The sequence below is a fragment of the Chiloscyllium punctatum genome, chromosome 22, assembly GCF_047496795.1.
Source record: "Chiloscyllium punctatum isolate Juve2018m chromosome 22, sChiPun1.3, whole genome shotgun sequence".
In the NCBI taxonomy this organism is placed as follows: Eukaryota; Metazoa; Chordata; class Chondrichthyes; order Orectolobiformes; family Hemiscylliidae; genus Chiloscyllium; species Chiloscyllium punctatum.
Genome location: NC_092760.1, coordinates 20,827,429 through 20,849,831, shown reverse-complemented (window position 1 = coordinate 20,849,831; position 22,403 = coordinate 20,827,429). Strand labels below are relative to the sequence as shown.

Below are 22,403 nucleotides of genomic sequence, written 5' to 3'. Positions count from 1 at the left end.
TAGAGATAGGGAGGGCGGTGTAGGGGTTGGAGGGGGTTACTGAGATCGGGAGGGGGTGTAGGGGCGGGAGGGGGTTATCGAGATAGGGAAGGGTGTGCGGGCTGGAGGGGATTACAGAAATAGGGAGGGGTGTAGGGGCTGAGGGAAGTTACAGAGATAGGGAGGGGTGTAGGGGCTGGAGGGGATTACAGAGATAGAGAGGGGGTGTAGGGGCTGGAGGGGGTTACAGAGATAGGGAGGGGGTGTAGGGACTGGAGGAGGTTACAGAGATAGGGAGGGGGTGTAGGGACTGGGGGAGGTTACAGAGATAGAGAGGGGGTGTAGGGGCTGGAGGGGGTTACAGAGATAGGGAGGGAGTGTAGGGGCTGGAGGGGGTTACAGAGACGGGGAGGGGTGTAGATTCTGGAGCAGGGTTACAGAGATATGGAGGGGATGTAGGGGCTGGAGGGGGTTACAGAGATAGGGAGGGGGTGTAGGGGCTGGAGGGGGTTACAGAGATAGGGAGGGGGTGTAGGGGCTGGAGGGGGTTACAGCGATAGGGAGGGGGTGTAGAGGCTGCAGGGGATACAGAGATAGGGAGGGGGTGTAGGGGCGGGGGGGTTACAGAGATATGGAGGGGGTGTAGGGGCTGGAGGGGGTTACAGAGATAGGGAGGGAGTGTAGGGGCTGGAGGGGGTTACAGAGACGGGGAGGGGTGTATGGGCTGGAGGGGGTTACATAGATAGGGAGGGGGTGTAGGGGCTGTAGGGGTTTACAGAGATAGGGAGTTGTGTAGGGGCTGGAGGGGGTTACCGAGATAGGGAGGGGGTGTAGGGGCTGGAGGAGGTTACGGTGATAGGGAGGGGTTGTAGGGGCTGGAGGGGGTTATAGAAATAGGGAGGGGGTTTAGGGGCTGGAGGAGGTTACGGTGATAGGGAGGGGGTGTAGGGGCTGGAGGGGGTTACAGAGCTAGGGAGGGGGTGTAGGGGCTGGAGGAGGTTACAGAGATAGGGAGGGGGTGTAGGGGGTGGAGGCGGTTATAGAGATAGGGAGGGGGTGTAGGGGCTGGAGGAGGTTACAGTGATAGGGAGGGGTTGTAGGGGGTGGAGGCGGTTATAGAGATAGGGAGGGGGTTTAGGGGCTGGAGGAGGTTACAGTGATAGGGAGGGGTTGTAGGGGCTGGAGGGGGTTACAGAGATAGGGAGGGGTTGTAGGGGCTGGAGGGGGTTACAGAGATAGGGAGGGGGTGTAGGGGCTGGAGGGGGTTACAGAGATAGGGAGGGGTTGTAGCGGATAGAGCAGGGTTACAGAGACGGGGCGGGGTGTAGGGGCTGGAAGAGGTTACAGAGATAGGGAGGGGGTGGAAAGAATTGAAGGGTCTGGAGGGGGTTGCAGAGATAGGGAGGGGGTGTAGGGGCTGGAGGGGGTTACAGAGATAGGGAGGGAGTGTAGGGGCTGGAGGGGGTTACAGAGATAGGGAGGGGGTGTAGGTGCTCGAGGGGGTTACAGAGATAGGGAGGGAGTGTAGGGGCTGGAGCAGGGTTACAGAGATAGGGAGGGTGTGTAGGGGCTGGAGGGGGTTACAGATATAGGGAGGGGGTGTAGGGGCTGGAGGGGGTTACAGATATAGGGAGGGGGTGTAGGTGCTCGAGGGGGTTACAGAGATAGGGAGGGAGTGTAGGGGCTGGAGCAGGGTTACAGAGATAGGGAGGGTGTGTAGGGGCTGGAGGGGGTTACAGAGATAGGGAGGGGGTGTAGGGGCTGGAGGGGGTTACAGAGATAGAGAGGGGGTGTAGGGGCTGGAGGCTGGAGGGGGTTACAGAGATAGGGAGGGGGTGTAGGGGCTGGAGGCTGGAGGGGGTTACAGAGATAGGTTGGGGGTGTAGGGGCAGGAGCTCTCAACCAGAAGGCTGTAGGGAAGACTCATTGAGATTGTACATCAGGAAAGGATACACAAGCCAGTTCAGAACTCTCTCTTGAACGTAAAAGGTTGACATGTGACGTAATCTCCCCTTTTAAAACGATGAAAGTTTTTGGCCAAGTCGATACAGAGAGAATGTTCCCACTCACTGACATGAGCAGAGCCAGTTGGGTTTCTGGAGACAGACAATGTTGTGCGATTGCAAACGCTGCTGTGGTACAATAAGATATTGAGGTAACATTTGCTCACTATGTTCTAACCTCCGCACTTCCTCTTATCTGCCCTTCGCTTCCAGCTTGCAGAGACCTCATCCATCGGTAAGAGCATTCCCTGCAATTCCTCTGACTAGGGATCCGAGGCTGTGAATATCTGTAGGCCTCTGGCTTTTAAAAGCCAGAAGCTCGCTTGGATCTTCCCTCTGAACCAGGGTTTCCTGGTCCTGCCCCTTTCCCCCAATGGGACATCTGTGTCCCACCCAGACGACAGTACTCACATCTTTCCACCATGTGTCTGGGGAGTGGAGGCCACAGCTCACACTGTATTCCTGGCAGCAGGAGTCTGGCACTTGCGTCATGTTGAAGGCCTCAAACCAGTCGGTGTAGTTCGAAACTCCACAGCAGCCAAACTGGAAGAGCCAATAGATTACACATCTGATCAATCCCAAATCGCCGCTCCGCTGTTAACCTTTCATCAAACCCACCTACATCCAATCGTCATAGCAGCATTAACTGTGTGGGCCCAAAGCCTTCTTACATTGTCGTTCCCTGCATCTGAACTTCGACCCATCCTGTACTGCTCTCCCACTCCACAGTTTGTGCTCTGGAATATTTCCTCAAGTCAATTGGGGTGACACGGTGTCAATTCCTGCACTGACCAAGGTTATGACAAAGGACTCTCCTTCTCAACCTCTCCCTGAGGTGTAGTGACCCTCAGACTAAACCACCACCATTTGCCTCCAACTAATTAGAGAACCAGAGAGAGAGAGACCCCGCTTTGGTCTGGTCGGACTCAGGTGATTGGAGCCACACACCATGTGCTTAATTCCTGGAGTGGGTCTTGAACCCTCTAACTCTGAGACAAGAACAATGGTGGTTAGCACTGCTGCCTCACAGTGTTCGATTCCACTCTTTGGTGACTTTCTGCGTGGAGTTTGCACATTCTCCCCATGTCTGCATGTGTTTCCTCTGGGTGTTCCGGCTTCCTTCAAAGATGTGCAGGTTGGGTGAATTAGCCATGCTGAATTACCCTCGATGTCCAGGGATGTGCAGGTTGGGTGGATTAGCCATGCTGAATTACCCTCGATGTCCAGGGATGTGCAGGTTGGGTGAATTAGCCATGCTGAATTACCCTCGATGTCCAGGGATGTGCAGGTTGGGTGGATTAGCCATACTGAATTACCCTCGATGTCCAGGGATGTGCAGGTTGGGTGAATTAGCCATGCTGAATTACCCTCGATATCCAGGGATGTGCAGGTTGGGTGAATTAGCCATGCTGAATTACCCTCGATGTCCAGGGATGTGCAGGTTGGGTGGATTAGCCATGCTGAATTACCCTCGATGTCCAGGGATGTGCAGGTTGGGTGAATTAGCCATGCTGAATTACCCTCGATGTCCAGGGATGTGCAGGTTGGGTGGATTAGCCATGCTGAATTACCCTCGATGTCCAGGGATGTGCAGGTTGGGTGAATTAGCCATACTGAATTACCCTCGATGTCCAGGGATGTGCAGGTTGGGTGGATTAGCCATGCTGAATTACCCTCGATATCCAGGGATGTGCAGGTTGGGTGAATTAGCCATGCTGAATTACCCTCGATGTCCAGGGATGTGCAGGTTGGGTGAATTAGCCATGCTGAATTACCCTCGATATCCAGGGATGTGCAGGTTGGGTGAATTAGCCATGCTGAATTACCCTCGATGTCCAGGGATGTGCAGGTTGGGTGAATTAGCCATGCTGAATTACCCTCGATGTCCAGGGATGTGCAGGTTGGGTGGATTAGCCATACTGAATTACCCTCGATGTCCAGGGATGTGCAGGTTGGGTGGATTAGCCATGCTGAATTACCCTCGATGTCCAGGGATGTGCAGGTTGGGTGGATTAGCCATGCTGAATTACCCTCGATGTCCAGGGATGTGCAGGTTGGGTGAATTAGCCATGCTGAATTACCCTCGATGTCCAGGGATGTGCAGGTTGGGTGGATTAGCCATGCTGAATTACCCTCGATGTCCGGGGATGTGCAGGTTGGGTGGATTAGCCATACTGAATTACCCTCGATGTCCAGGGATGTGCAGGTTGGGTGGATTAGCCATGCTGAATTACCCTCGATGTCCAGGGATGTGCAGGTTGGGTGAATTAGCCATGCTGAATTACCCTCGATGTCCAGGGATGTGCAGGTTGGGTGAATTAGCCATGCTGAATTACCCTCGATGTCCAGGGATGTGCAGGTTGGGTGGATTAGCCATGCTGATTTACCCTCGATGTCCGGGGATGTGCAGGTTGGGTGGATTAGCCATACTGAATTACCCTCGATGTCCAGGGATGTGCAGGTTGGGTGGATTAGCCATGCTGAATTACCCTCGATGTCCAGGGATGTGCAGGTTGGGTGGATTAGCCATGCTGAATTACCCTCGATGTCCAGGGATGTGCAGGTTGGGTGGATTAGCCATGCTGAATTACCCTCGATGTCCAGGGATGTGCAGGTTGGGTGGATTAGCCATGCTGAATTACCCTCGATGTCCAGGGATGTGCAGGTTGGGTGGATTAGCCATACTGAATTACCCTCGATGTCCAGGGATGTGCAGGTTGGGTGGATTAGCCATGCTGAATTACCCTCGATGTTCAGGGATGTGCAGGTTGGGTGGATTAGCCATACTGAATTACCCTCGATGTCCAGGGATGTGCAGGTTGGGTGGATTAGCCATGCTGAATTACCCTCGATGTCCAGGGATGTGCAGGTTGGGTGGATTAGCCATACTGAATTACCCTCGATGTCCGGGGATGTGCAGGTTGGGTGGATTAGCCATGCTGAATTACCCTCGATGTCCAGGGATGTGCAGGTTGGGTGAATTAGCCATGCTGAATTACCCTCGATGTCCAGGGATGTGCAGGTTGGGTGAATTAGCCAGGCTGAATTACCCTCGATGTCCAGGGATGTGCAGGTTGGGTGGATTAGCCATGCTGAATTACCCTCGATGTCCGGGGATGTGCAGGTTGGGTGAATTAGCCATGCTGAATTACCCTCGATGTCCAGGGATGTGCAGGTTGGGTGGATTAGCCATACTGAATTACCCTCGATGTCCAGGGATGTGCAGGTTGGGTGAATTAGCCATGCTGAATTACCCTCGATGTCCAGGGATGTGCAGGTTGGGTGGATTAGCCATACTGAATTACCCTCGATGTCCAGGGATGTGCAGGTTGGGTGGATTAGCCATGCTGAATTACCCTCGATGTCCGGGGATGTGCAGGTTGGGTGGATTAGCCATACTGAATTACCCTCGATGTCCGGGGATGTGCAGGTTGGGTGGATTAGCCATACTGAATTACCCTCGATGTCCGGGGATGTGCAGGTTGGGTGAATTAGCCATGCTGAATTACCCTCGATGTCCAGGGATGTGCAGGTTGGGTGGATTAGCCATGCTGAATTACCCTCGATGTCCAGGGATGTGCAGGTTGGGTGAATTAGCCATGCTGAATTACCCTCGATGTCCAGGGATGTGCAGGTTGGGTGAATTAGCCATGCTGAATTACCCTCGATGTCCAGGGATGTGCAGGTTGGGTGGATTAGCCATGCTGAATTACCCTCGATGTCCGGGGATGTGCAGGTTGGGTGAATTAGCCATGCTGAATTACCCTCGATGTCCAGGGATGTGCAGGTTGGGTGGATTAGCCATACTGAATTACCCTCGATGTCCAGGGATGTGCAGGTTGGGTGGATTAGCCATACTGAATTACCCTCGATGTCCAGGGATGTGCAGGTTGGGTGGATTAGCCATGCTGAATTACCCTCGATGTCCGGGGATGTGCAGGTTGGGTGGATTAGCCATACTGAATTACCCTCGATGTCCGGGGATGTGCAGGTTGGGTGGATTAGCCATACTGAATTACCCTCGATGTCCAGGGATGTGCAGGTTGGGTGGATTAGCCATACTGAATTACCCTCGATGTCCAGGGATGTGCAGGTTGGGTGGATTAGCCATACTGAATTACCCTCGATGTCCAGGGATGTGCAGGTTGGGTGGATTAGATTAGATTTTTTTAGATTAGATTACTTACAGTGTGGAAACAGGCCCTTCGGCCCAACAAGTGCACACCGCCCCGCCGAAGCGCAACCCACCCATACCCCTGCATTTACCCATTACCTAACACTACGGGCAATTTCCCATGGCCAATTCACCTGACCTGCACATCTTTGGACTGCGGGAGGAAACCGGAGCACCCGGAGGAAACCCACGCAGACACGGGGAGAATGTGCAAACTCCACACAGTCAGTCGCCTGAGGCTTGTGCAGGTTGGGTGGATTAACCATGGGAAATGTAAGGTTATGGGGATGGAGGATGGATCTGGGTGGGACGCTCTTTGGAGAGAAGGTGTCGACTAAATGGGCTGAATGGCCTGCTTCCACACTGTAGGAGTTCTATGATTCAAAAAAAGGCTACAACACTTTCCAAATCCCATACTAGCTCCTGTCTGACAACTGGCTGGAGACAGGCAGTGAGGGAAGGAGGCGATTGTTCCAATTCAGAGAGCAAGTTGTTGAAGGATAGGACTGGAGCCAATCATTTCACATTCTTGCATTTATTTACAGACTGAAACATTCCACACACAGGCCTCCTCGTGTCAAAGTCTCAATAAGTATTTCTTGACAGATGCTCAGTGAAAGCCACAGTTAATGCTCTCTACTTGTGTACAATTCAACACAATTAATAGACAGTTCACAGAGTCTGGCAGGAGGAGGCTTGGGAAAGTGAAGGCCTTTGGGAATTTTCTGGCTGGGTCAGGGAAGAGACCGGCGCCGCCAACATCAGGACAGCTCAGAGTGGAACAAAACCTCCACCAAGTGTTCCCGGATCCAAGGAAACGACTCCATTTTGCAGTGCATTGTTCTTGTCTCAGAGTTACAAGGGGTCAAGACCCACTCCAAGAATTACGTACAAACTCCATGGTATGTGACTCCAGTCACCTCAGTCCCACCAGACCAAAGCGGGCTCTCTATAATTTGAGGGAGGGGGGTCAGTACACCTCAGGTGTGGGGAGGGGTTGAGAAAGAGGGTCCGTTGTGGTCACCTCATCCAGCGCAGGGATTGAACCTGTTGGTTTAATCTGGTTACTGAGCTAACATCTCCCTCGATGGGTATCTCTTTATAATTGTATCACCTTCCTCCAAATCCTTAATTATTCATTTCTGCAGACCAGAATTTTATAAAGGCAATTTGGATCCTTTTAACATTGAACTGCTAACTGAGTAAATGACATCTCCATTGATCTAATTAATTGCCCTTTTGTAAACAGGATAGTGAAGAAGGTGTCTGGTATGCTCGCCTTTATCGGTCAGAGTATTGAGTACAGGAGTTGGGAGGTCATGTTGCGGCTGTACAGGACATTGGTTAGGCCACTTTTGGAATATTGCGAGCAATTCTGGTCTCCCTGCCATAGGAAGGATGTTGTGAAACTTGAAAGGGCTCAGAAAAGATTTACAAGTATGTTTCCAGGGTAGGAAGATTTGAGCTATAGGGAGACACTGAACAGGCTGGGGCTGTTTTCCCTGGAGCGTTGGAGGCTGAGGGGTGACCTTATAGAGGTTTACAAAATTATGAGGGGCATGGATAGGATAAATAGGCAAGGTCTTTTTCCCTGGGGTCGGGGAGTTCAAAACTCCTGGGGCATAGGTTTAGGGTGAGAGGGGAAAGATTTAAAAGGGGCCTAAGGGACAACTTTTTCACACAGAGGGTGGTACGTGTATGGAATGAGCTACCAGAGGATGTGGTGGAGGCTGGTACAATTGCAACATCTAAAAGGCATCTGGATGGGTATATGAATAGGAAGGGTTTGGAGGGATATGGGCCAAATGCTGGCAATTGGGACTAGATTAATTTAGGATATCTGGTCAGCATGGACAGGTTGGACCGAAGGGTCTGTTTCTGTGCTGTACATCTCTATGACTCTAATTATATGTAATTTATTATTGCCACTTAAAATTAATGAACACCTCCTTTCTCCTCTGCCCTGAACTCTGACGATCATTCTTGTTCATAGCCCCAGCTTCCAAAAAGAAACCCCTTCCAAATAGAAATGAACAGACAAATCGCTGGAGAAACTCAGCAGGTTGGGCAGCAGAGGAGCAAACATGACTAATATTGCAGCTCTGTGACCTTTCAGACAACACGAGGCCTTGCAGTTTAGAGATCCTGCTCTCCCTGAAGTGTGAACTGGCAACGTCGAGTGGACCTACATCAGTTTGGATGATGCTCCAAGCATTTGTCAGGCCAATGTTTCCGTCCGTCTCAAACAGCCAAAGACCTTCCTTCAGATCATCTCGGGCATAAGTGTCAATCTGAGGGAGAGAGGGAGAGGCTTGTGTTAATCAGAGGTTAAAAGCTGTGCAGTTACAAACTCCAGGGAACGGGGAGGCAGCTGCATGGTGATATTATCACTGGCCTGTTAATCCAGAGAGGCAGTTAATTTCTGGGACCCACGTTTAAATTCAAGAACAACATTTGATATGAAGAGTCCAATGATGACCATGAGTCCATTGTTGATTGTTGGGGAAACCCATCTTGTTCATTTAATGTCCTTGAGGGAAGGAAACTGCCATTCTTACCTGGTCTGGCCTACATGTGACTCCAGACCCACAGCAAGATGGTTGCCCCCTGGGCAATTAGGGATGGGCAATAAATGCTGGTCTAACCAGGGATACCCTCATCCCGTGAATGAAGAAACAAAAAGACTCAGGCAAGTTCATAGTCTGGGAGAGGATTATCGAGGTGGCTGTTTTATTGATTGATGAGACCACTTTTGACATGAAATGCTGATGGCATTGACATCTGCCAATCCTTGGGGAACTAGGAGCTGCCAGAGGATGTGGTGGAGGCTGGTACAATTGCAACATTTAAGAGGCATTTGGATGGGTATATGAATAGGAAGGGTTTGGAGGGATATGGGCCGGGTGCTGGCAGGTGGGACTAGACTGGGTTAGAATATCTGGTCAGCATGGACGGGTTGGACCGAAGGGTCTGTTTCCATGCTGTACATCTCTATGACTCTACGACTGAGGGTCAGCATATGGGAGGTTTGGGAGGGCACTGTGTCTGCCCACTCCGTCCAGACTGCCCTCCAAATCTTTGGAACTTCTACACTTGACTCTTTGACAGCACCCAACCTCCAACACTGAGGTACCCCTGTCCTAACACTCAGCAAACCCCCACCTCCTCGACTTCCCCTTAGCTCACCTTCCTGTGTCCCCATTTAACAGCACCTTGAGGTGATGATTCCCATCCTTGCTTTCAAATATCACCGTGTCACCATCACCAACAACCCCCGCACCCCCCCATCCCCCCACCACCGCTGGTCTCTGTAATCCCCTCTAGCCCCCACAGCCCTCTGAGTTATCTGCACCCCTCTTATCCTGGTTTCTTGTGGCCCACCATAATCCCCTGACACTCAACTGCTCCATATTTGATGACCATGCCTTCTGCTTCCATGGCCCCAAAGTTCCAAAATTTGCCTCTCTCTGCCCTTTCACGATGCTCTTTCAAAACCTACTCCCTTTGTTATAGCTTTTGGTGTTTTGAAATATGCTTCAGCTTCATGTTTAATTCCATAACACAGCTGTGAAGTATGTTCCACTATGCTAAAAGGCGCTATTCAAATGCAATCTCTTGTAGCTCCAGGCTTTCATACTCAGAGAGCTCCGTTAGGGTTAGGGGTTAGGCCCATCTCTTTAGAGATCCTGTTGGGACTCTTACCAAAGGGCAAAGGTCAAGTGTCACTGGCTCCAGTTGACGCTGCACCTCATCGCCATAGTTACGTCATCGTGTTCCAGGCATGGTGATGGTGCCTTGGTGACACCCAGAGAGCTTCCTCACCTCATTACTGATTGGTCACTTGACCAAAGGTGAAAGGTGAAAGGCCGGGTGACGTGTGTGTGTGTGTGTGTGATTGGACCTTTGTGAACAAGCTGCAGCATCCCCTTCGTTCTTGACAGGGTGTTCATTCTAAAGCAGAGCAAGGTGACTCGCTCAGAGGGGTGCTCTGGGAGCGGCTTCAAACAGGAACAAATCCCAAGATGAGCCCTCGTTTCCCTGAGGGACTTAGTGAAACGGAGAGGAATGGTGCAGAATTTGACATTGATGCAATGTGAAATGTCAGGCAGTCCACTGAAGTTTCCTGACAGAATCTGCCTCTCAGTATCAGTCACGGCCTACAAAGGCCTACAGTCTGTCACTCACTGAATGGGGATCCCAGTGAGAGCACGGTCAAGTCTTCGATGTGATGACGAGTGTCAGTGGGAACAGCCAGATCTTGGAATCTTTCCCTCTCTCACTGCACCGAGGGGAATGAGGAATCGAATCCTCTGGTAGGGAGTAGCATGGAGGAAGAAACAGACGCTGTGAGGGAACTCCCACGGCCGACTCTGAAAGCTGATTCACCTCAATATCAAGGCCCAGTCAGGAATAAAGGCCCCGTTGTCAGTCCCAGTCACTGGATCCGTGTCTCATCGGATTCACATGCTGAAGCAGGTTGTGTCCAGCATAACCCAGAGTGGAGCTTAGCATCACCCACCGCCCCAGGTCCTCTCCAAAGGCCTGACCCCTCCCAACATCCATCCACCTTGAATCTGAGCTTATCCAAACCTTTGCTGACCCCTGTCCCGACTCGCCATACCTCCCCATTGACCTACACTGGGGTCTAGTCCAGCAATAGTTCATTTTAAAATCTCTCATCCTCTGATTGTTTCTCCATAATCTTCCTGTGGTTCCTACAGACCTCTGAGCCTCCTGTACAGGCCTCTGAGCCTCCTGTACAGATCTCTGAGCCTCCTGTACAGATCTCTGAGCCTTTTGTACAGGCCTCTGAGCCTCCTGAACAGGCCTCTGAGCCTCCTGTACAGATCTCTGAGCCTTTTGTACAGGCCTCTGAGCCTCCTATACAGACCTCTGAGCCTCCTGTACAGGCCTCTGAGCCTCCTGTACAGGCCTCTGAGCCTCTTGTACAGGCCTCTGAGCCTCCTGAACAGGCCTCTGAGCCTCCTGTACAGGCCTCTGAGCCTTTTGTACAGATCTCTGACCCTCTCCATCGGCCTTGGACCCCCCCGTACAGAAAGCCAATCTCTGCAGAGAATTCTTTCTTCTCTCTTTTCCTGAAGAGTTAGTGGGTGCTTTAGGGATATTTAGAGGGATAATACCTCTATATTACTGAACTGTTAACATGTGAAGACTGGCTGAGTGGTCAGCACTGCTGCCTCACAGCGCCAGGTTCGATTCCAGCCTTGGGTGACTGTCCGTGTGGAGTTGGCACGTTCTCCTCGTGTCTGCGTGGGTTTCCTCCGGGTGCTCTGGTTTCCTCCCACAGTCCAAAGATGTGCAGATTCGGTGGATTGGACGTGCTAAATTGCCAGAACTGTGTAGGTTAGGTGGATCAGCCATGGGAAATAGAGGGGGTGGGTCTGGGTGGGGTGTTCTTCCCAGGGTTGGTCGAGACATGATGGGCCAAATGGCCTGGTTCCACACTCTAGGGATTGTTTGACTGCAGCTTCATTGAACAATTTGATGGTAATTATGGTGTTTATTAAGAAATCTAATGTTGTTTAGCTTGTATGTTATTGTTCAAAATCTGATAAAGTTAATTGGTCATCTTAGAAAATACAGGCGTAATCTTTATTGCCATTGGTGATCTGGGGAGTGGTGATGGGACTAGATTGGCAGTGCCACCCACCCCCCCCCCCCCCCACCTCCAGCCGCCGTCAATACAGTCTCCAAGGAGACAGTTTCAAACTTTGTCGATGATACGAGACTTGGAAGAACAGGAAACTCTTGAGGAGGACCGTGTGGAACTCCCAACAGGACACCGACAAGCTGGTGAGGTGGGCAGTGAGATGGCAGAGCAAGTTCAATTTAGAGACGAAAGCAGAAATTGCTGGAGAAACTCAGCTGGTCTGGCAGCACTTGTGGAGAGAAAATAGAGTTAACGATTCAGATCTGGTTCTTCAGCCTTCCTCAGAGCTAATTATAGCTGGGAAAAGATTCGATTAGATTAGATTGCCTACAGTGTGGAAACAGGCCCTTCAGCCCAGCAAGTCCACACTGACCCTCTGAAGAGTAACCCAGCCAGACCCATTGCCCCTACCCTATATATACCCCTGATGAATGTACCTAATGCTATGGGTAGTTTACACATGTAGAATGAACGTCCTGAGGAAGTGCTGGCTATGGGTACAGGTACAGCATTCAGAAGGCATTTGGATCTGTACCTGAATAGGAAAGGCTTGGAGGGATGTGGGCTGGGAGCAGGCAGGTGGGGCTGGTTTACTTTGGGATTCAGTTCGGCATGCAGTTGAAAAGTTTTCAGGCAGCAGTTAATAAAGGGGTGCTTTTGGGCGATGGTGACTTGGATTTGTCACTGTGGATGTGAAAGACTTTTCTATGTAAAAATTTGCCCCCATCCCTTTTTTTAAAATGTCCCTCCTCTCACCTTAAAAACGTGCCCCCGTGTCCTGACATCCACCACCCTATGGAAAAGACACCTAGCATTAACTCTATCGATAGCCCTCATTATTTTATAAGCTTCTAAAAGGTTGCCCCTCAACCTCTTGTGTTCCAGAGAGAAGGTCCCAGCTGATGCAGCCTTTCGTTATAACCTAGACCTTCAGAAGTAAATCTCTTCTGAACCCTCTCCAGCTTAACAAGATCCTTCCTATAACAGGGTGACCAGAACTGGACACGGTACTCCGAAAGAGGCCTCCTTACAGTGTGGAAACAAGCCCATCAGCCCACCGACCCTCTGAAGAGTAACCCACCCAGACCCATTTCCCTCTGACTCATGCACCTGACACTACGGGCAATTTAGCCTGGCCAGTTCACTCTAACCTGCACATCTTCAGACAGTGAGAGGAAACCCACGCAGACTCGGGGAGAATGTGCAAACTCCACACAGTCAGTCACCCGAGGCTGGAATCGAACCCGAGTCCCTGGTGTTGTGAGGCAGCAGTGCTGACCACTGAGCCACCATGCTGCCCCCAACATGGCTTCCCAACTCCTACACTCAAAGGACTGAGTGATGAAAGCAAGCGTGCTAAATGCCTTCGTAACCACCCAGTCTACAGGTAATGCAGATGTCAAAGAATTGTGCACCTGAATCCCCAAGTCCCGAGGTTCTCCAACACTATGGGACTGTGCGTGTGTGTGTCTGTCTGTGTGTGTGTGTGTGTGTGTGTGTGTGTGTCTGTGTCTGTGTGTGTGTGTCTGTTGTGTGTGTGTCTGTGTGTGTGTGTCTGTTGTGTGTGTGTCTGTGTGTGTGTGTGTGTGTCTCTGTCTGTCTGTGTCTGTGTGTCTGTTGTGTGTGTGCGTCTGTGTGTCTGTCTGTCTGTCTGTGTGTGTGTGCGTCTGTGTGTGTGTGTGTGTGTCTGTCTGTCTGTGTGTCTGTTGTGTGTGTGTCTGTGTGTGTGTGTCTGTCTGTCTGTGTCTGTGTGTCTGTTGTGTGTGTGTGCGTCTGTGTGTGTGTGTATGCCTGTCTGTCTGTGTGTGTGTGTGTGTGTCTGTCTGTCTGTCTGTTTGTGCATGTGTGTGTGTGTTTTTCCAGCTCTCTCGATAATAACGTCCAGCTGCAGACATTATGAAAAGTCTTTCACATCCACAGTGACAAATCCAGGTCACCATCGCCCAATGCACCCCTTTATTGACTGCTCTCTGAAAACCTTTCAACGAGAAGCAGTCTCCATTCGGATGATGAGATTTAATTACCCCGCACCTTCAGCAGGCTATCAGCCAGCTTCTTTCAACGATTCATCACCGAGTCTCTGGATATTTCGAACCTTGAACTCTGCTTTATGTTATTTAAGAGATGACAATAACTGCACGATTTAATCAGCTTTCTCTGCTAGCTGCTTGTTTATATCCTGTAAACCTCACTGGGAATTGCTAAATGTGGTGCCTCAGAAATGGAACGAAATGTTTATCAGCTGAGGCCATGAACTGATGGAGATTGACGCGAGCTACAACAAGCTGCCATCCATTTCTTTGAGGAGAAAGTGAGGACTGCAGATGCTGGAGATCAGAGCTGAAAAATGTGTTGCTGGAAAAGCGCAGCAGGTCAGGCAGCATCCAAGGAGCAGGAGAATCGACGTTCCTGCGCTTTTCCAACAACACATTTTCAGCTGCCATCTATTTCTTACCAACATTGATGCTGGAAACAGGGAGGGATTGAGGGATGCGGCAGGGTCTGGCAGCATTGTACCAAGAACCAAGGTTTCAGGTGCAGTGACCATCTTTACGCCAGAGTTGTTTCGATGGTTGTACATACAGATTCAAAGAATTGCTACAAGAATAGGCCAGATTGATTGGTGTCTCGTCCAGAGGGAATGGTAGCAAAGACCAGCAGATGTAGGAGCAGACTTAGGCTATTCAGCCCATCGAGTCTGTCCCACCATTCCATCATGGCTGATACATTTCTCAACCCCACTGTCCTGTCTCCTCTCCATAACCTCTGATCCCCTTACTAAACAAGAACTGACCTATCTCTGTCTTAAAGACACTCAATGACGTGGCCACCATAGCTCTCTGCAGCAATGGGTTCCATAAGACCATAAGACATAGGAGTGAGAGCAAGGCCATTTGGCCCATCACGTCCACTCCGCCATTTAATCTTCCCTCTAGCTGAAGCAATTCTTCCTCATCTCAGTTTTAAAGGGTCGTCCCTTCACTCAGAGGCTTGGGTCCCAGTCTCACCTCCTACTGGAATCATTTTCTCCACAACCAGTTTATGCAGACCACTCAGTGTGCGTGAAGTTTCAATCAGATCCTAGCCTCATCCTTCTAAACTCCATGGAGTACACGCTCAGAGTGCTCAACCGCTCCTCATAGGACAGGCCCTTCATCCTCAGGATCAATCTTGGGAATCTTCCTCTGGACCCCCCTCCAAGGGTAGCACATCCTTCCTTCGATACAGGGCCCAAAACTGCTCACCATATTCTGAATGCAGTCTGACCATAGCCTTGTACAGCCTCAGCAGTACATCCCTGCTCTTGTATTCTAGTCCCCTCGAAATGAATGCGAACGTTGCAGGTGCCTTTATAACTGCCAACTGAACTTGCATGTTCGCCTTAAGAGAACCCTGAACTGGGAACTGTCATCTCATCCACAGAGACTGGTATCGCTGCCAGGGCGACTGGCATCTCACCCACAGAGACTGGCATCGCAGCCAGTGCCAACCAGGAGCCACTTCACAAGAATGTGGGGCACAGTTTCTCAGCCATTGATACTGGGGGAGAAAGATAGCTGTTCTGTGAGGATTGATGAAGACAGCACACATTCCTATGAACCTACAGTGACAGTTCACGGAACTGTTCGGCGATGGTTTCTTTACCTGATTCCTGTAGACACAGAAGAGAATTCCGCCAACAATCTCCAACAGAAAGATCATGAGCAACAAGGTGAAGAACTGGAGAAAAACAAACAGAAACAAGGGTAACTGTCAGTGGAAGGAGTTGGAAGGAGAGAATGCATCAATTAGTCCCAGTGACCAAAAACACAACACTGTCCTTTACAGAGTAATCACTGCACCCTCACACATATACACACTCACACTGTGTCCTTTACAAAGTAATCACTGCACCCTCACACATATACACACTCACACTGTGTCCTTTACAGAGTAATCACTGCACCCTCACACATATACACACTCACACTGTGTCCTTTACAGAGTAATCACTGCACCCTCACACATATACACACTCACACTGTGTCCTTTACAGTGTATACACTGCACCCTCACACATATACACACTCACACTGTGTCCTTTACAGAGTAATCACTGCACCCTCACACATATACACACTCACACTGTGTCCTTTACAGTGTATACACTGCACCCTCACACATATACACACTCACACTGTGTCCTTTACAGTGTATACACTGCACCCTCACAAATATACACAGTCACACTGTGTCCTTTACAGTGTATACACTGCACCCTCACACATATACACACTCACACTGTGTCCTTTACAGTGTATACACTGCACCCTCACAAATATACGCACTCACGCTGTGTCCTTTACAGTGTATACACTGCACCCTCACACATATACACACTCACACTGTGTCCTTTACAGTGTACACACAGCACACACACACATACACACACTCACACTGTGTCCTTTACAGTGTATACACTGCACCCTCACACATATACACACTCACACTGTGTCCTTTACAGTGTACACACAGCACCCTCACACATAAACACACTCACACTGTCCTTTACAGTGTACACACAGCACCCTCACACACATATACACACTCACACTGTGTCCTTTACAGTGTACACACAGCACCCTCACACATATACACACTCACACTGTGTCCTTTTCAGTGTACACACAGCACCCTCACACATATACACACTCACACTGTGTCCTTTTCAGTGTACACACAGCACCCTCACACATATACACACACACACACAGTGTCCTTTACAGTGTACACACAGCACCCTCACACATATACACACTCACACTGTGTCCTTTTCAGTGTACACACAGCACCCTCACACATATACACACTCACACTGTGTCCTTCACAGTGTACACACAGCACCCTCACACATATACACACTCACACTGTGTCCTTTACAGTTTATACACTGCACCCTCACACATATACACACTCACACTGTGTCCTTTACAGTTTATACACTGCACCCTCACACATATACACACTCACACTGTGTCCTTTACAGTGTACACACTGCACCCTCACACATATACACACTCACACTGTGTCCTTTACAGTGTACACACAGCACCCTCACAAATATACACACTCACACTGTGTCCTTCACAGTGTACACACAGCACCCTCACACATATACACACTCACACTGTGTCCTTTACAGTTTATACACTGCACCCTCACACATATACACACTCACACTGTGTCCTTTACAGTGTACACACTGCACCCTCACACATATACACACTCACACTGTGTCCTTTACAGTGTACACACAGCACCCTCACACATATACACACTCACACTGTGTCCTTTACAGTTTATACACTGCACCCTCACACATATACACACTCACACTGTGTCCTTTACAGTGTACACACTGCACCCTCACACACATATACACACTCACACTGTGTCCTTTACAGTGTACACACTGCACCCTCACACACATATACACAGTCACGCTGTGTCCTGTACAGTGTACACACAGCACCCTCACACATATACACACTCACACTGTGTCCTTTACAGTGTACACACTGCACCCTCACACATATACACACTCACACTGTGTCCTTTACAGTGTACACACTGCACCCTCACACACATATACACACTCACACTGTGTCCTTTACAGTGTACACACTGCACCCTCACACACATATACACAGTCACGCTGTGTCCTGTACAGTGTACACACAGCACCCTCACACATATACACACTCACACTGTGTCCTTTACAGTGTACACACAGCACCCTCACACACATACACACACTCACACTGTGTCCTTTACAGTGTACACACAGCACACACACACGTACACAAATATACACACACAGACACACACATATCCACACACACACACACGCACACATATACACATGCACATATACACACACAGCACATATACACACACACGTATACACACATATACACACACGCATCCACCTACCCACACACATATACACACACAGACTCACATACACACACACACATATACAGACTGATAACTGGAAAAGCTGTTTGATCTCACAGTAATGTCAGGATGAATGTTAGACCTGTGGCTGCACTATGATCTCTTCATTGGTTTCCTGTCAGTTTTAAAGACAAAAGGATCAGTTATGTCCCTGCTCGCCCTGTTCTGTAACATTGTTTAAAAGGAAGCTGAAGTGAAACGTTGTCAGCTTGTGTTCATCGACACCCCGAGCTAACAAAGCCAACTCCGAAACTGAAGATCAAATTGTCCTCTCCTGTGTGAATATATTGATTGGTTGAATTGTCTTTGCAATTGAGCAGGAAGTGTTATCTGTCAATCCTTGCTGAATCAACTCAGTCCCCTTTCGATTGGTCAGATTTCCTCCAGGAATGAAGCAATCCAAAGATGGACAAATTCCTTTTTGTTCTTTGCCGAGACAATGCAGACCAGATGGGTCGAATGGCCTTATTCTACAGCGTTGGGATTCGATTACTGATCAAGAACAGAGTCGCGAGTGTGGTGCTGGAAAAGCACAGCCGGGCAGGCAGCATCCGAGGAGCAGGAGAATCGACGTTTCGGGCATCAGGAATGGACTTTTGCCTGAAACGTCGATTCTCCTGCTCCTCGGATGCCACCTGACCTGTTGTGCTTTTCCAGCCCCACACTCTCAGCTCTGATCGCCTCCATCCGCAGTGTTCACTTTCTCCTGATGAAGAACAGTGTCCCATGTGAGGAAACATGCAGCATCTACAACGTGCAAATCCAGCACTGTGATCCCTCGTTACAGTGAGAAACGGGTTCCCACTTCCATTAGCATAATCGGGATTACTTCGTAAAGGCCGTCCGATAGCAACTCACATCTCCTGTTGGTGTGGGTGCCCTGAGATTGGTTAATACAGTTTAGTTGAGCACAATCGGCATGCTGCCTCTAATCAAGTCAGTTGGATGTGTTCTTTGACAGGGTCCATTAGTTATGGCCTTCATACAGGCCTGGCAACACACTGGCACTGAAACTCAGATACTATGTTAAAGTGGGACCCACGTCATAGCGATGTAAAGTTGCAGTGTGAGATAGCTTACTCAGCTCTTGGCCACCTCCCGTCTCGAGGATATTCTGGGACACCGCTCAGGGACAAACATCTCAGGCTTTTCTGTGTGACATGCAGTGAGTGATGGTATGATCAGGATCCAGCAGGGAATGTGGGATTAGCTGGGAGAGTGAGGAATGAGAAAGGGAACGTGTGGGAGCACTGAGGGGGAGAGGAGGGGAGCAGTTGGCATGAGGGCTGAATGGCAAGGTGATTTATTTGCTACTTACAGACAATAGGAGACATTTATTTTCCTTAATTGCACCAACACATCCAAGAAATCCGACCAGCATCACCACGGAGCCTGTGCCAATGAGCAGGTTGGCAGCGGATAGGAAGGGGATGGTTGTGGAGAGGGTGGCAAAGTTCCCCTGTGTTACAGCCAACCAAATCCCAACGCACAGGACAGCACAGCCTCCCAACTAGGAAACAAGCAAAGAACACTCATCAGATGTTGCTGTGTCCCACTCTCACCGAGCAGCCCTGGATACAACAGGCATGGAGAACTGGCAGGAAATGCAGTGATGTCCTCCAGGGAGACGGACAACTTAGCTCTGACACAAGTATGTCCTGCTCAATAATAATCGCACAGAACATGAGTATCGATCCTGGGGATAGGCACACTGACAAAATACACACTTGTAAACACACACATGCACACGTGCGTACACACACATGCACACACATGTACACACACACACACACACACACACACATGCATTAATGAAACTCTTAAAAACACACAAACAACACGGTTACAAAGCACACTCTGACAAATTCATAGACATCCTGACAAAATACACAATTACAACACAAGCACTCTGCCAAAACACACAGACAAACGGACAGACAAACGGTCAATGTGACGGTGTACATGGTTACACAGAGAGTGACCCTTACCCTGCTGAATGGGCAGTGACTCTGTACGAGTTACACACAGAGTGACCCTTACCCTGCTGAACGGGCAGTGACTCTGTACACAGTTACACAGAGAGTGACCCTTACCCTGCTGAATGGGCAGTGACTCTGTCCACGGTTACACAGAGAGTGACCCTTACCCTGCTGAATGGGCAGTGACTCTGTACGAGTTACACAGAGAGTGACCCTTACCCTGCTGAATGGGCAGTGACTCTGTACGAGTTACACAGAGAGTGACCCTTACCCTGCTGAACGGGCAGTGACTCTGTACACAGTTACACAGAGAGTGACCCTTACCCTGCTGAATGGGCAGTGACTCTGTACGAGTTACACAGAGAGTGACCCTTACCCTGCTGAACGGGCAGTGACTCTGTACGAGTTACACAGAGAGTGACCCTTACCCTGCTGAATGGGCAGTGACTCTGTACGAGTTACACAGAGAGTGACCCTTACCCTGCTGAACGGGCAGTGACTCTGTACGAGTTACACAGAGAGTGACCCTTACCCTGCTGAACGGGCAGTGACTCTGTACGAGTTACACAGAGAGTGACCCTTACCCTGCTGAACGGGCAGTGACTCTGTACGAGTTACACAGAGAGTGACCCTTACCCTGCTGAATGGGCAGTGACTCTGTACACAGTTACACAGAGAGTGACCCTTACCCTGCTGAACGGGCAGTGACTCTGTACACAGTTACACAGAGAGTGACCCTTACCCTGCTGAATGGGCAGTGACTCTGTACGAGTTACACAGAGAGTGACCCTTACCCTGCTGAATGGGCAGTGACTCTGTACGGGTTACACAGAGAGTGACCCTTACCCTGCTGAACGGGCAGTGACTCTGTACGAGTTACACAGAGAGTGACCCTTACCCTGCTGAATGGGCAGTGACTCTGTACGAGTTACACAGAGAGTGACCCTTACCCTGCTGAACGGGCAGTGACTCTGTACGAGTTACACAGAGAGTGACCCTTACCCTGCTGAATGGGCAGTGACTCTGTACGAGTTACACAGAGAGTGACCCTTACCCTGCTGAATGGGCAGTGACTCTGTACGAGTTACACAGAGAGTGACCCTTACCCTGCTGAATGAGCAGTGACTCTGTACATGGTTACACAGAGATGTGCAGTTGGAAGACAATGTTGCTGTTGCTTCTGTGTCTGATGGCTAGGGTATTATCTCCTGACAGAGTACTAGCCATATGTATGAAGGTGTTCTGACATGCTCCCGTCTGGGTATTTCAGCTGAGTAACTGTCAGTCCACAACACCAGGACTCTCGGTGTCAATCCCCAGCAATAGTTGCAGACTAGGTGTACAAAGTTAAAAATCGCACAATTCCAAGTTATATTCCAACAGCTTTATTTGGAAGCACTAGCTTTCGGAGTGCTGCTCCTTCATCAGGTGGTTGTGGAGTCTATGATCATAAGACACAGTATTGATAGCAGAAGTTTTCGGTGTGATGTAACCGAAATTATATATTGAAATAGACCTGGATTGTGTTAAGTTTCTCATCGTTTCGAATAACCATGTGGTTTCAGTTCTTCCATCTGTGACAATAGGTGCCATACTGGCCCAGATAATCCACTGAGGGTGTGAGGTGCCCTGTGTGAGGCCGTCTGTACCCCAACGTTCAGATTGGTTCTATTTCTAAAAAAGGGATTTACAGAATCTTACATGGATTTATGCAGTTTTTGAGAGCATGAGAGAGGATCTGTGTGAGTGTCTGGGTCTATAGGAGAGAGAGAGAGAGAGAGAGAGAGAGAGACAGGGAGAGAGAGACAGAGAGAGAGACAGAGAGAGTGTGTGTGTGTGTGTGTGTACACACGTGTGTGTGACTCTGTGTCTGAGAATGTGTGTGTAAGTGTGTGTGAGTGTGTGTATGTGTGAATGAGAGTGTGTGTCCGTATGTGAGTGAGAGTGTGTATGTCTGTGAGTGTGTGTGTGTGTGCACACGTGTGTGTGTCTCTCTGTGTGTGAGCATGTGTGTGTATAAGTGTGTTCAGTGTGTGTATTTGTGAGTGAGAGTGTGTGTGTGTGTGCACGTCTCTGTGTGTGAGCGTGTGTAAGTGTGTAAGTGTGTTCAGTGTGTGTATTTGTGAGTGAGAGTGTGTGTGTGAGTGAGTGTGTAAGTGTGTGTGTGTGCGCACGTGCATGTGTATAGTGCAATGGGGTCACCTGTAGTGTGATATGAACCCAAGATCCTGGTTGAGGCTATCCCCACGGGGACAGCCGAGTTCGGTACCCAAGTAACCCCACCGCACTACACCCTCACTCACACACTCTCCTACAGACCCATACACTCACCGACCCTCTCTCACACGTTCACACATACACACCCACACTCACACATACACACACTCACAGACTTATACCCCTTTACATTCACACAGATATACACACACACTCTCACAGACATCATACTCCCCCCCCACCTACATACACACACACACATACACACACATACACACACACACACACACAAACACACACACACAAACACACACACACAACACACACACACACACAACACACACACACATATATAAGTTTGTGGGGTGAATTGGTACTTGCAG

The 22,403-nt window shown here is 49.7% G+C and overlaps 1 protein-coding gene across 1 annotated transcript in view; it reads right to left on the bottom strand.

The window, feature by feature from the left end:
• The window catches only part of LOC140493440 (tetraspanin-4-like), a 40,441-nt gene extending 21,119 nt beyond the window's left edge, over positions 1-19,322 (bottom strand). Inside the window, exons 1-4 of the mRNA XM_072591881.1 lie at positions 19,143-19,322; positions 15,473-15,547; positions 8,346-8,447; positions 2,394-2,525 (exon numbers count right to left, since the gene is read on the bottom strand). Coding sequence (XP_072447982.1) covers positions 2,394-2,525; positions 8,346-8,447; positions 15,473-15,547; positions 19,143-19,205 — 372 coding nt within the window. The 5' untranslated portion in view covers positions 19,206-19,322. The remainder of the gene's footprint in view (positions 1-2,393; positions 2,526-8,345; positions 8,448-15,472; positions 15,548-19,142) is intronic.
• Between the last annotated feature and the right edge of the window lie 3,081 nt (positions 19,323-22,403).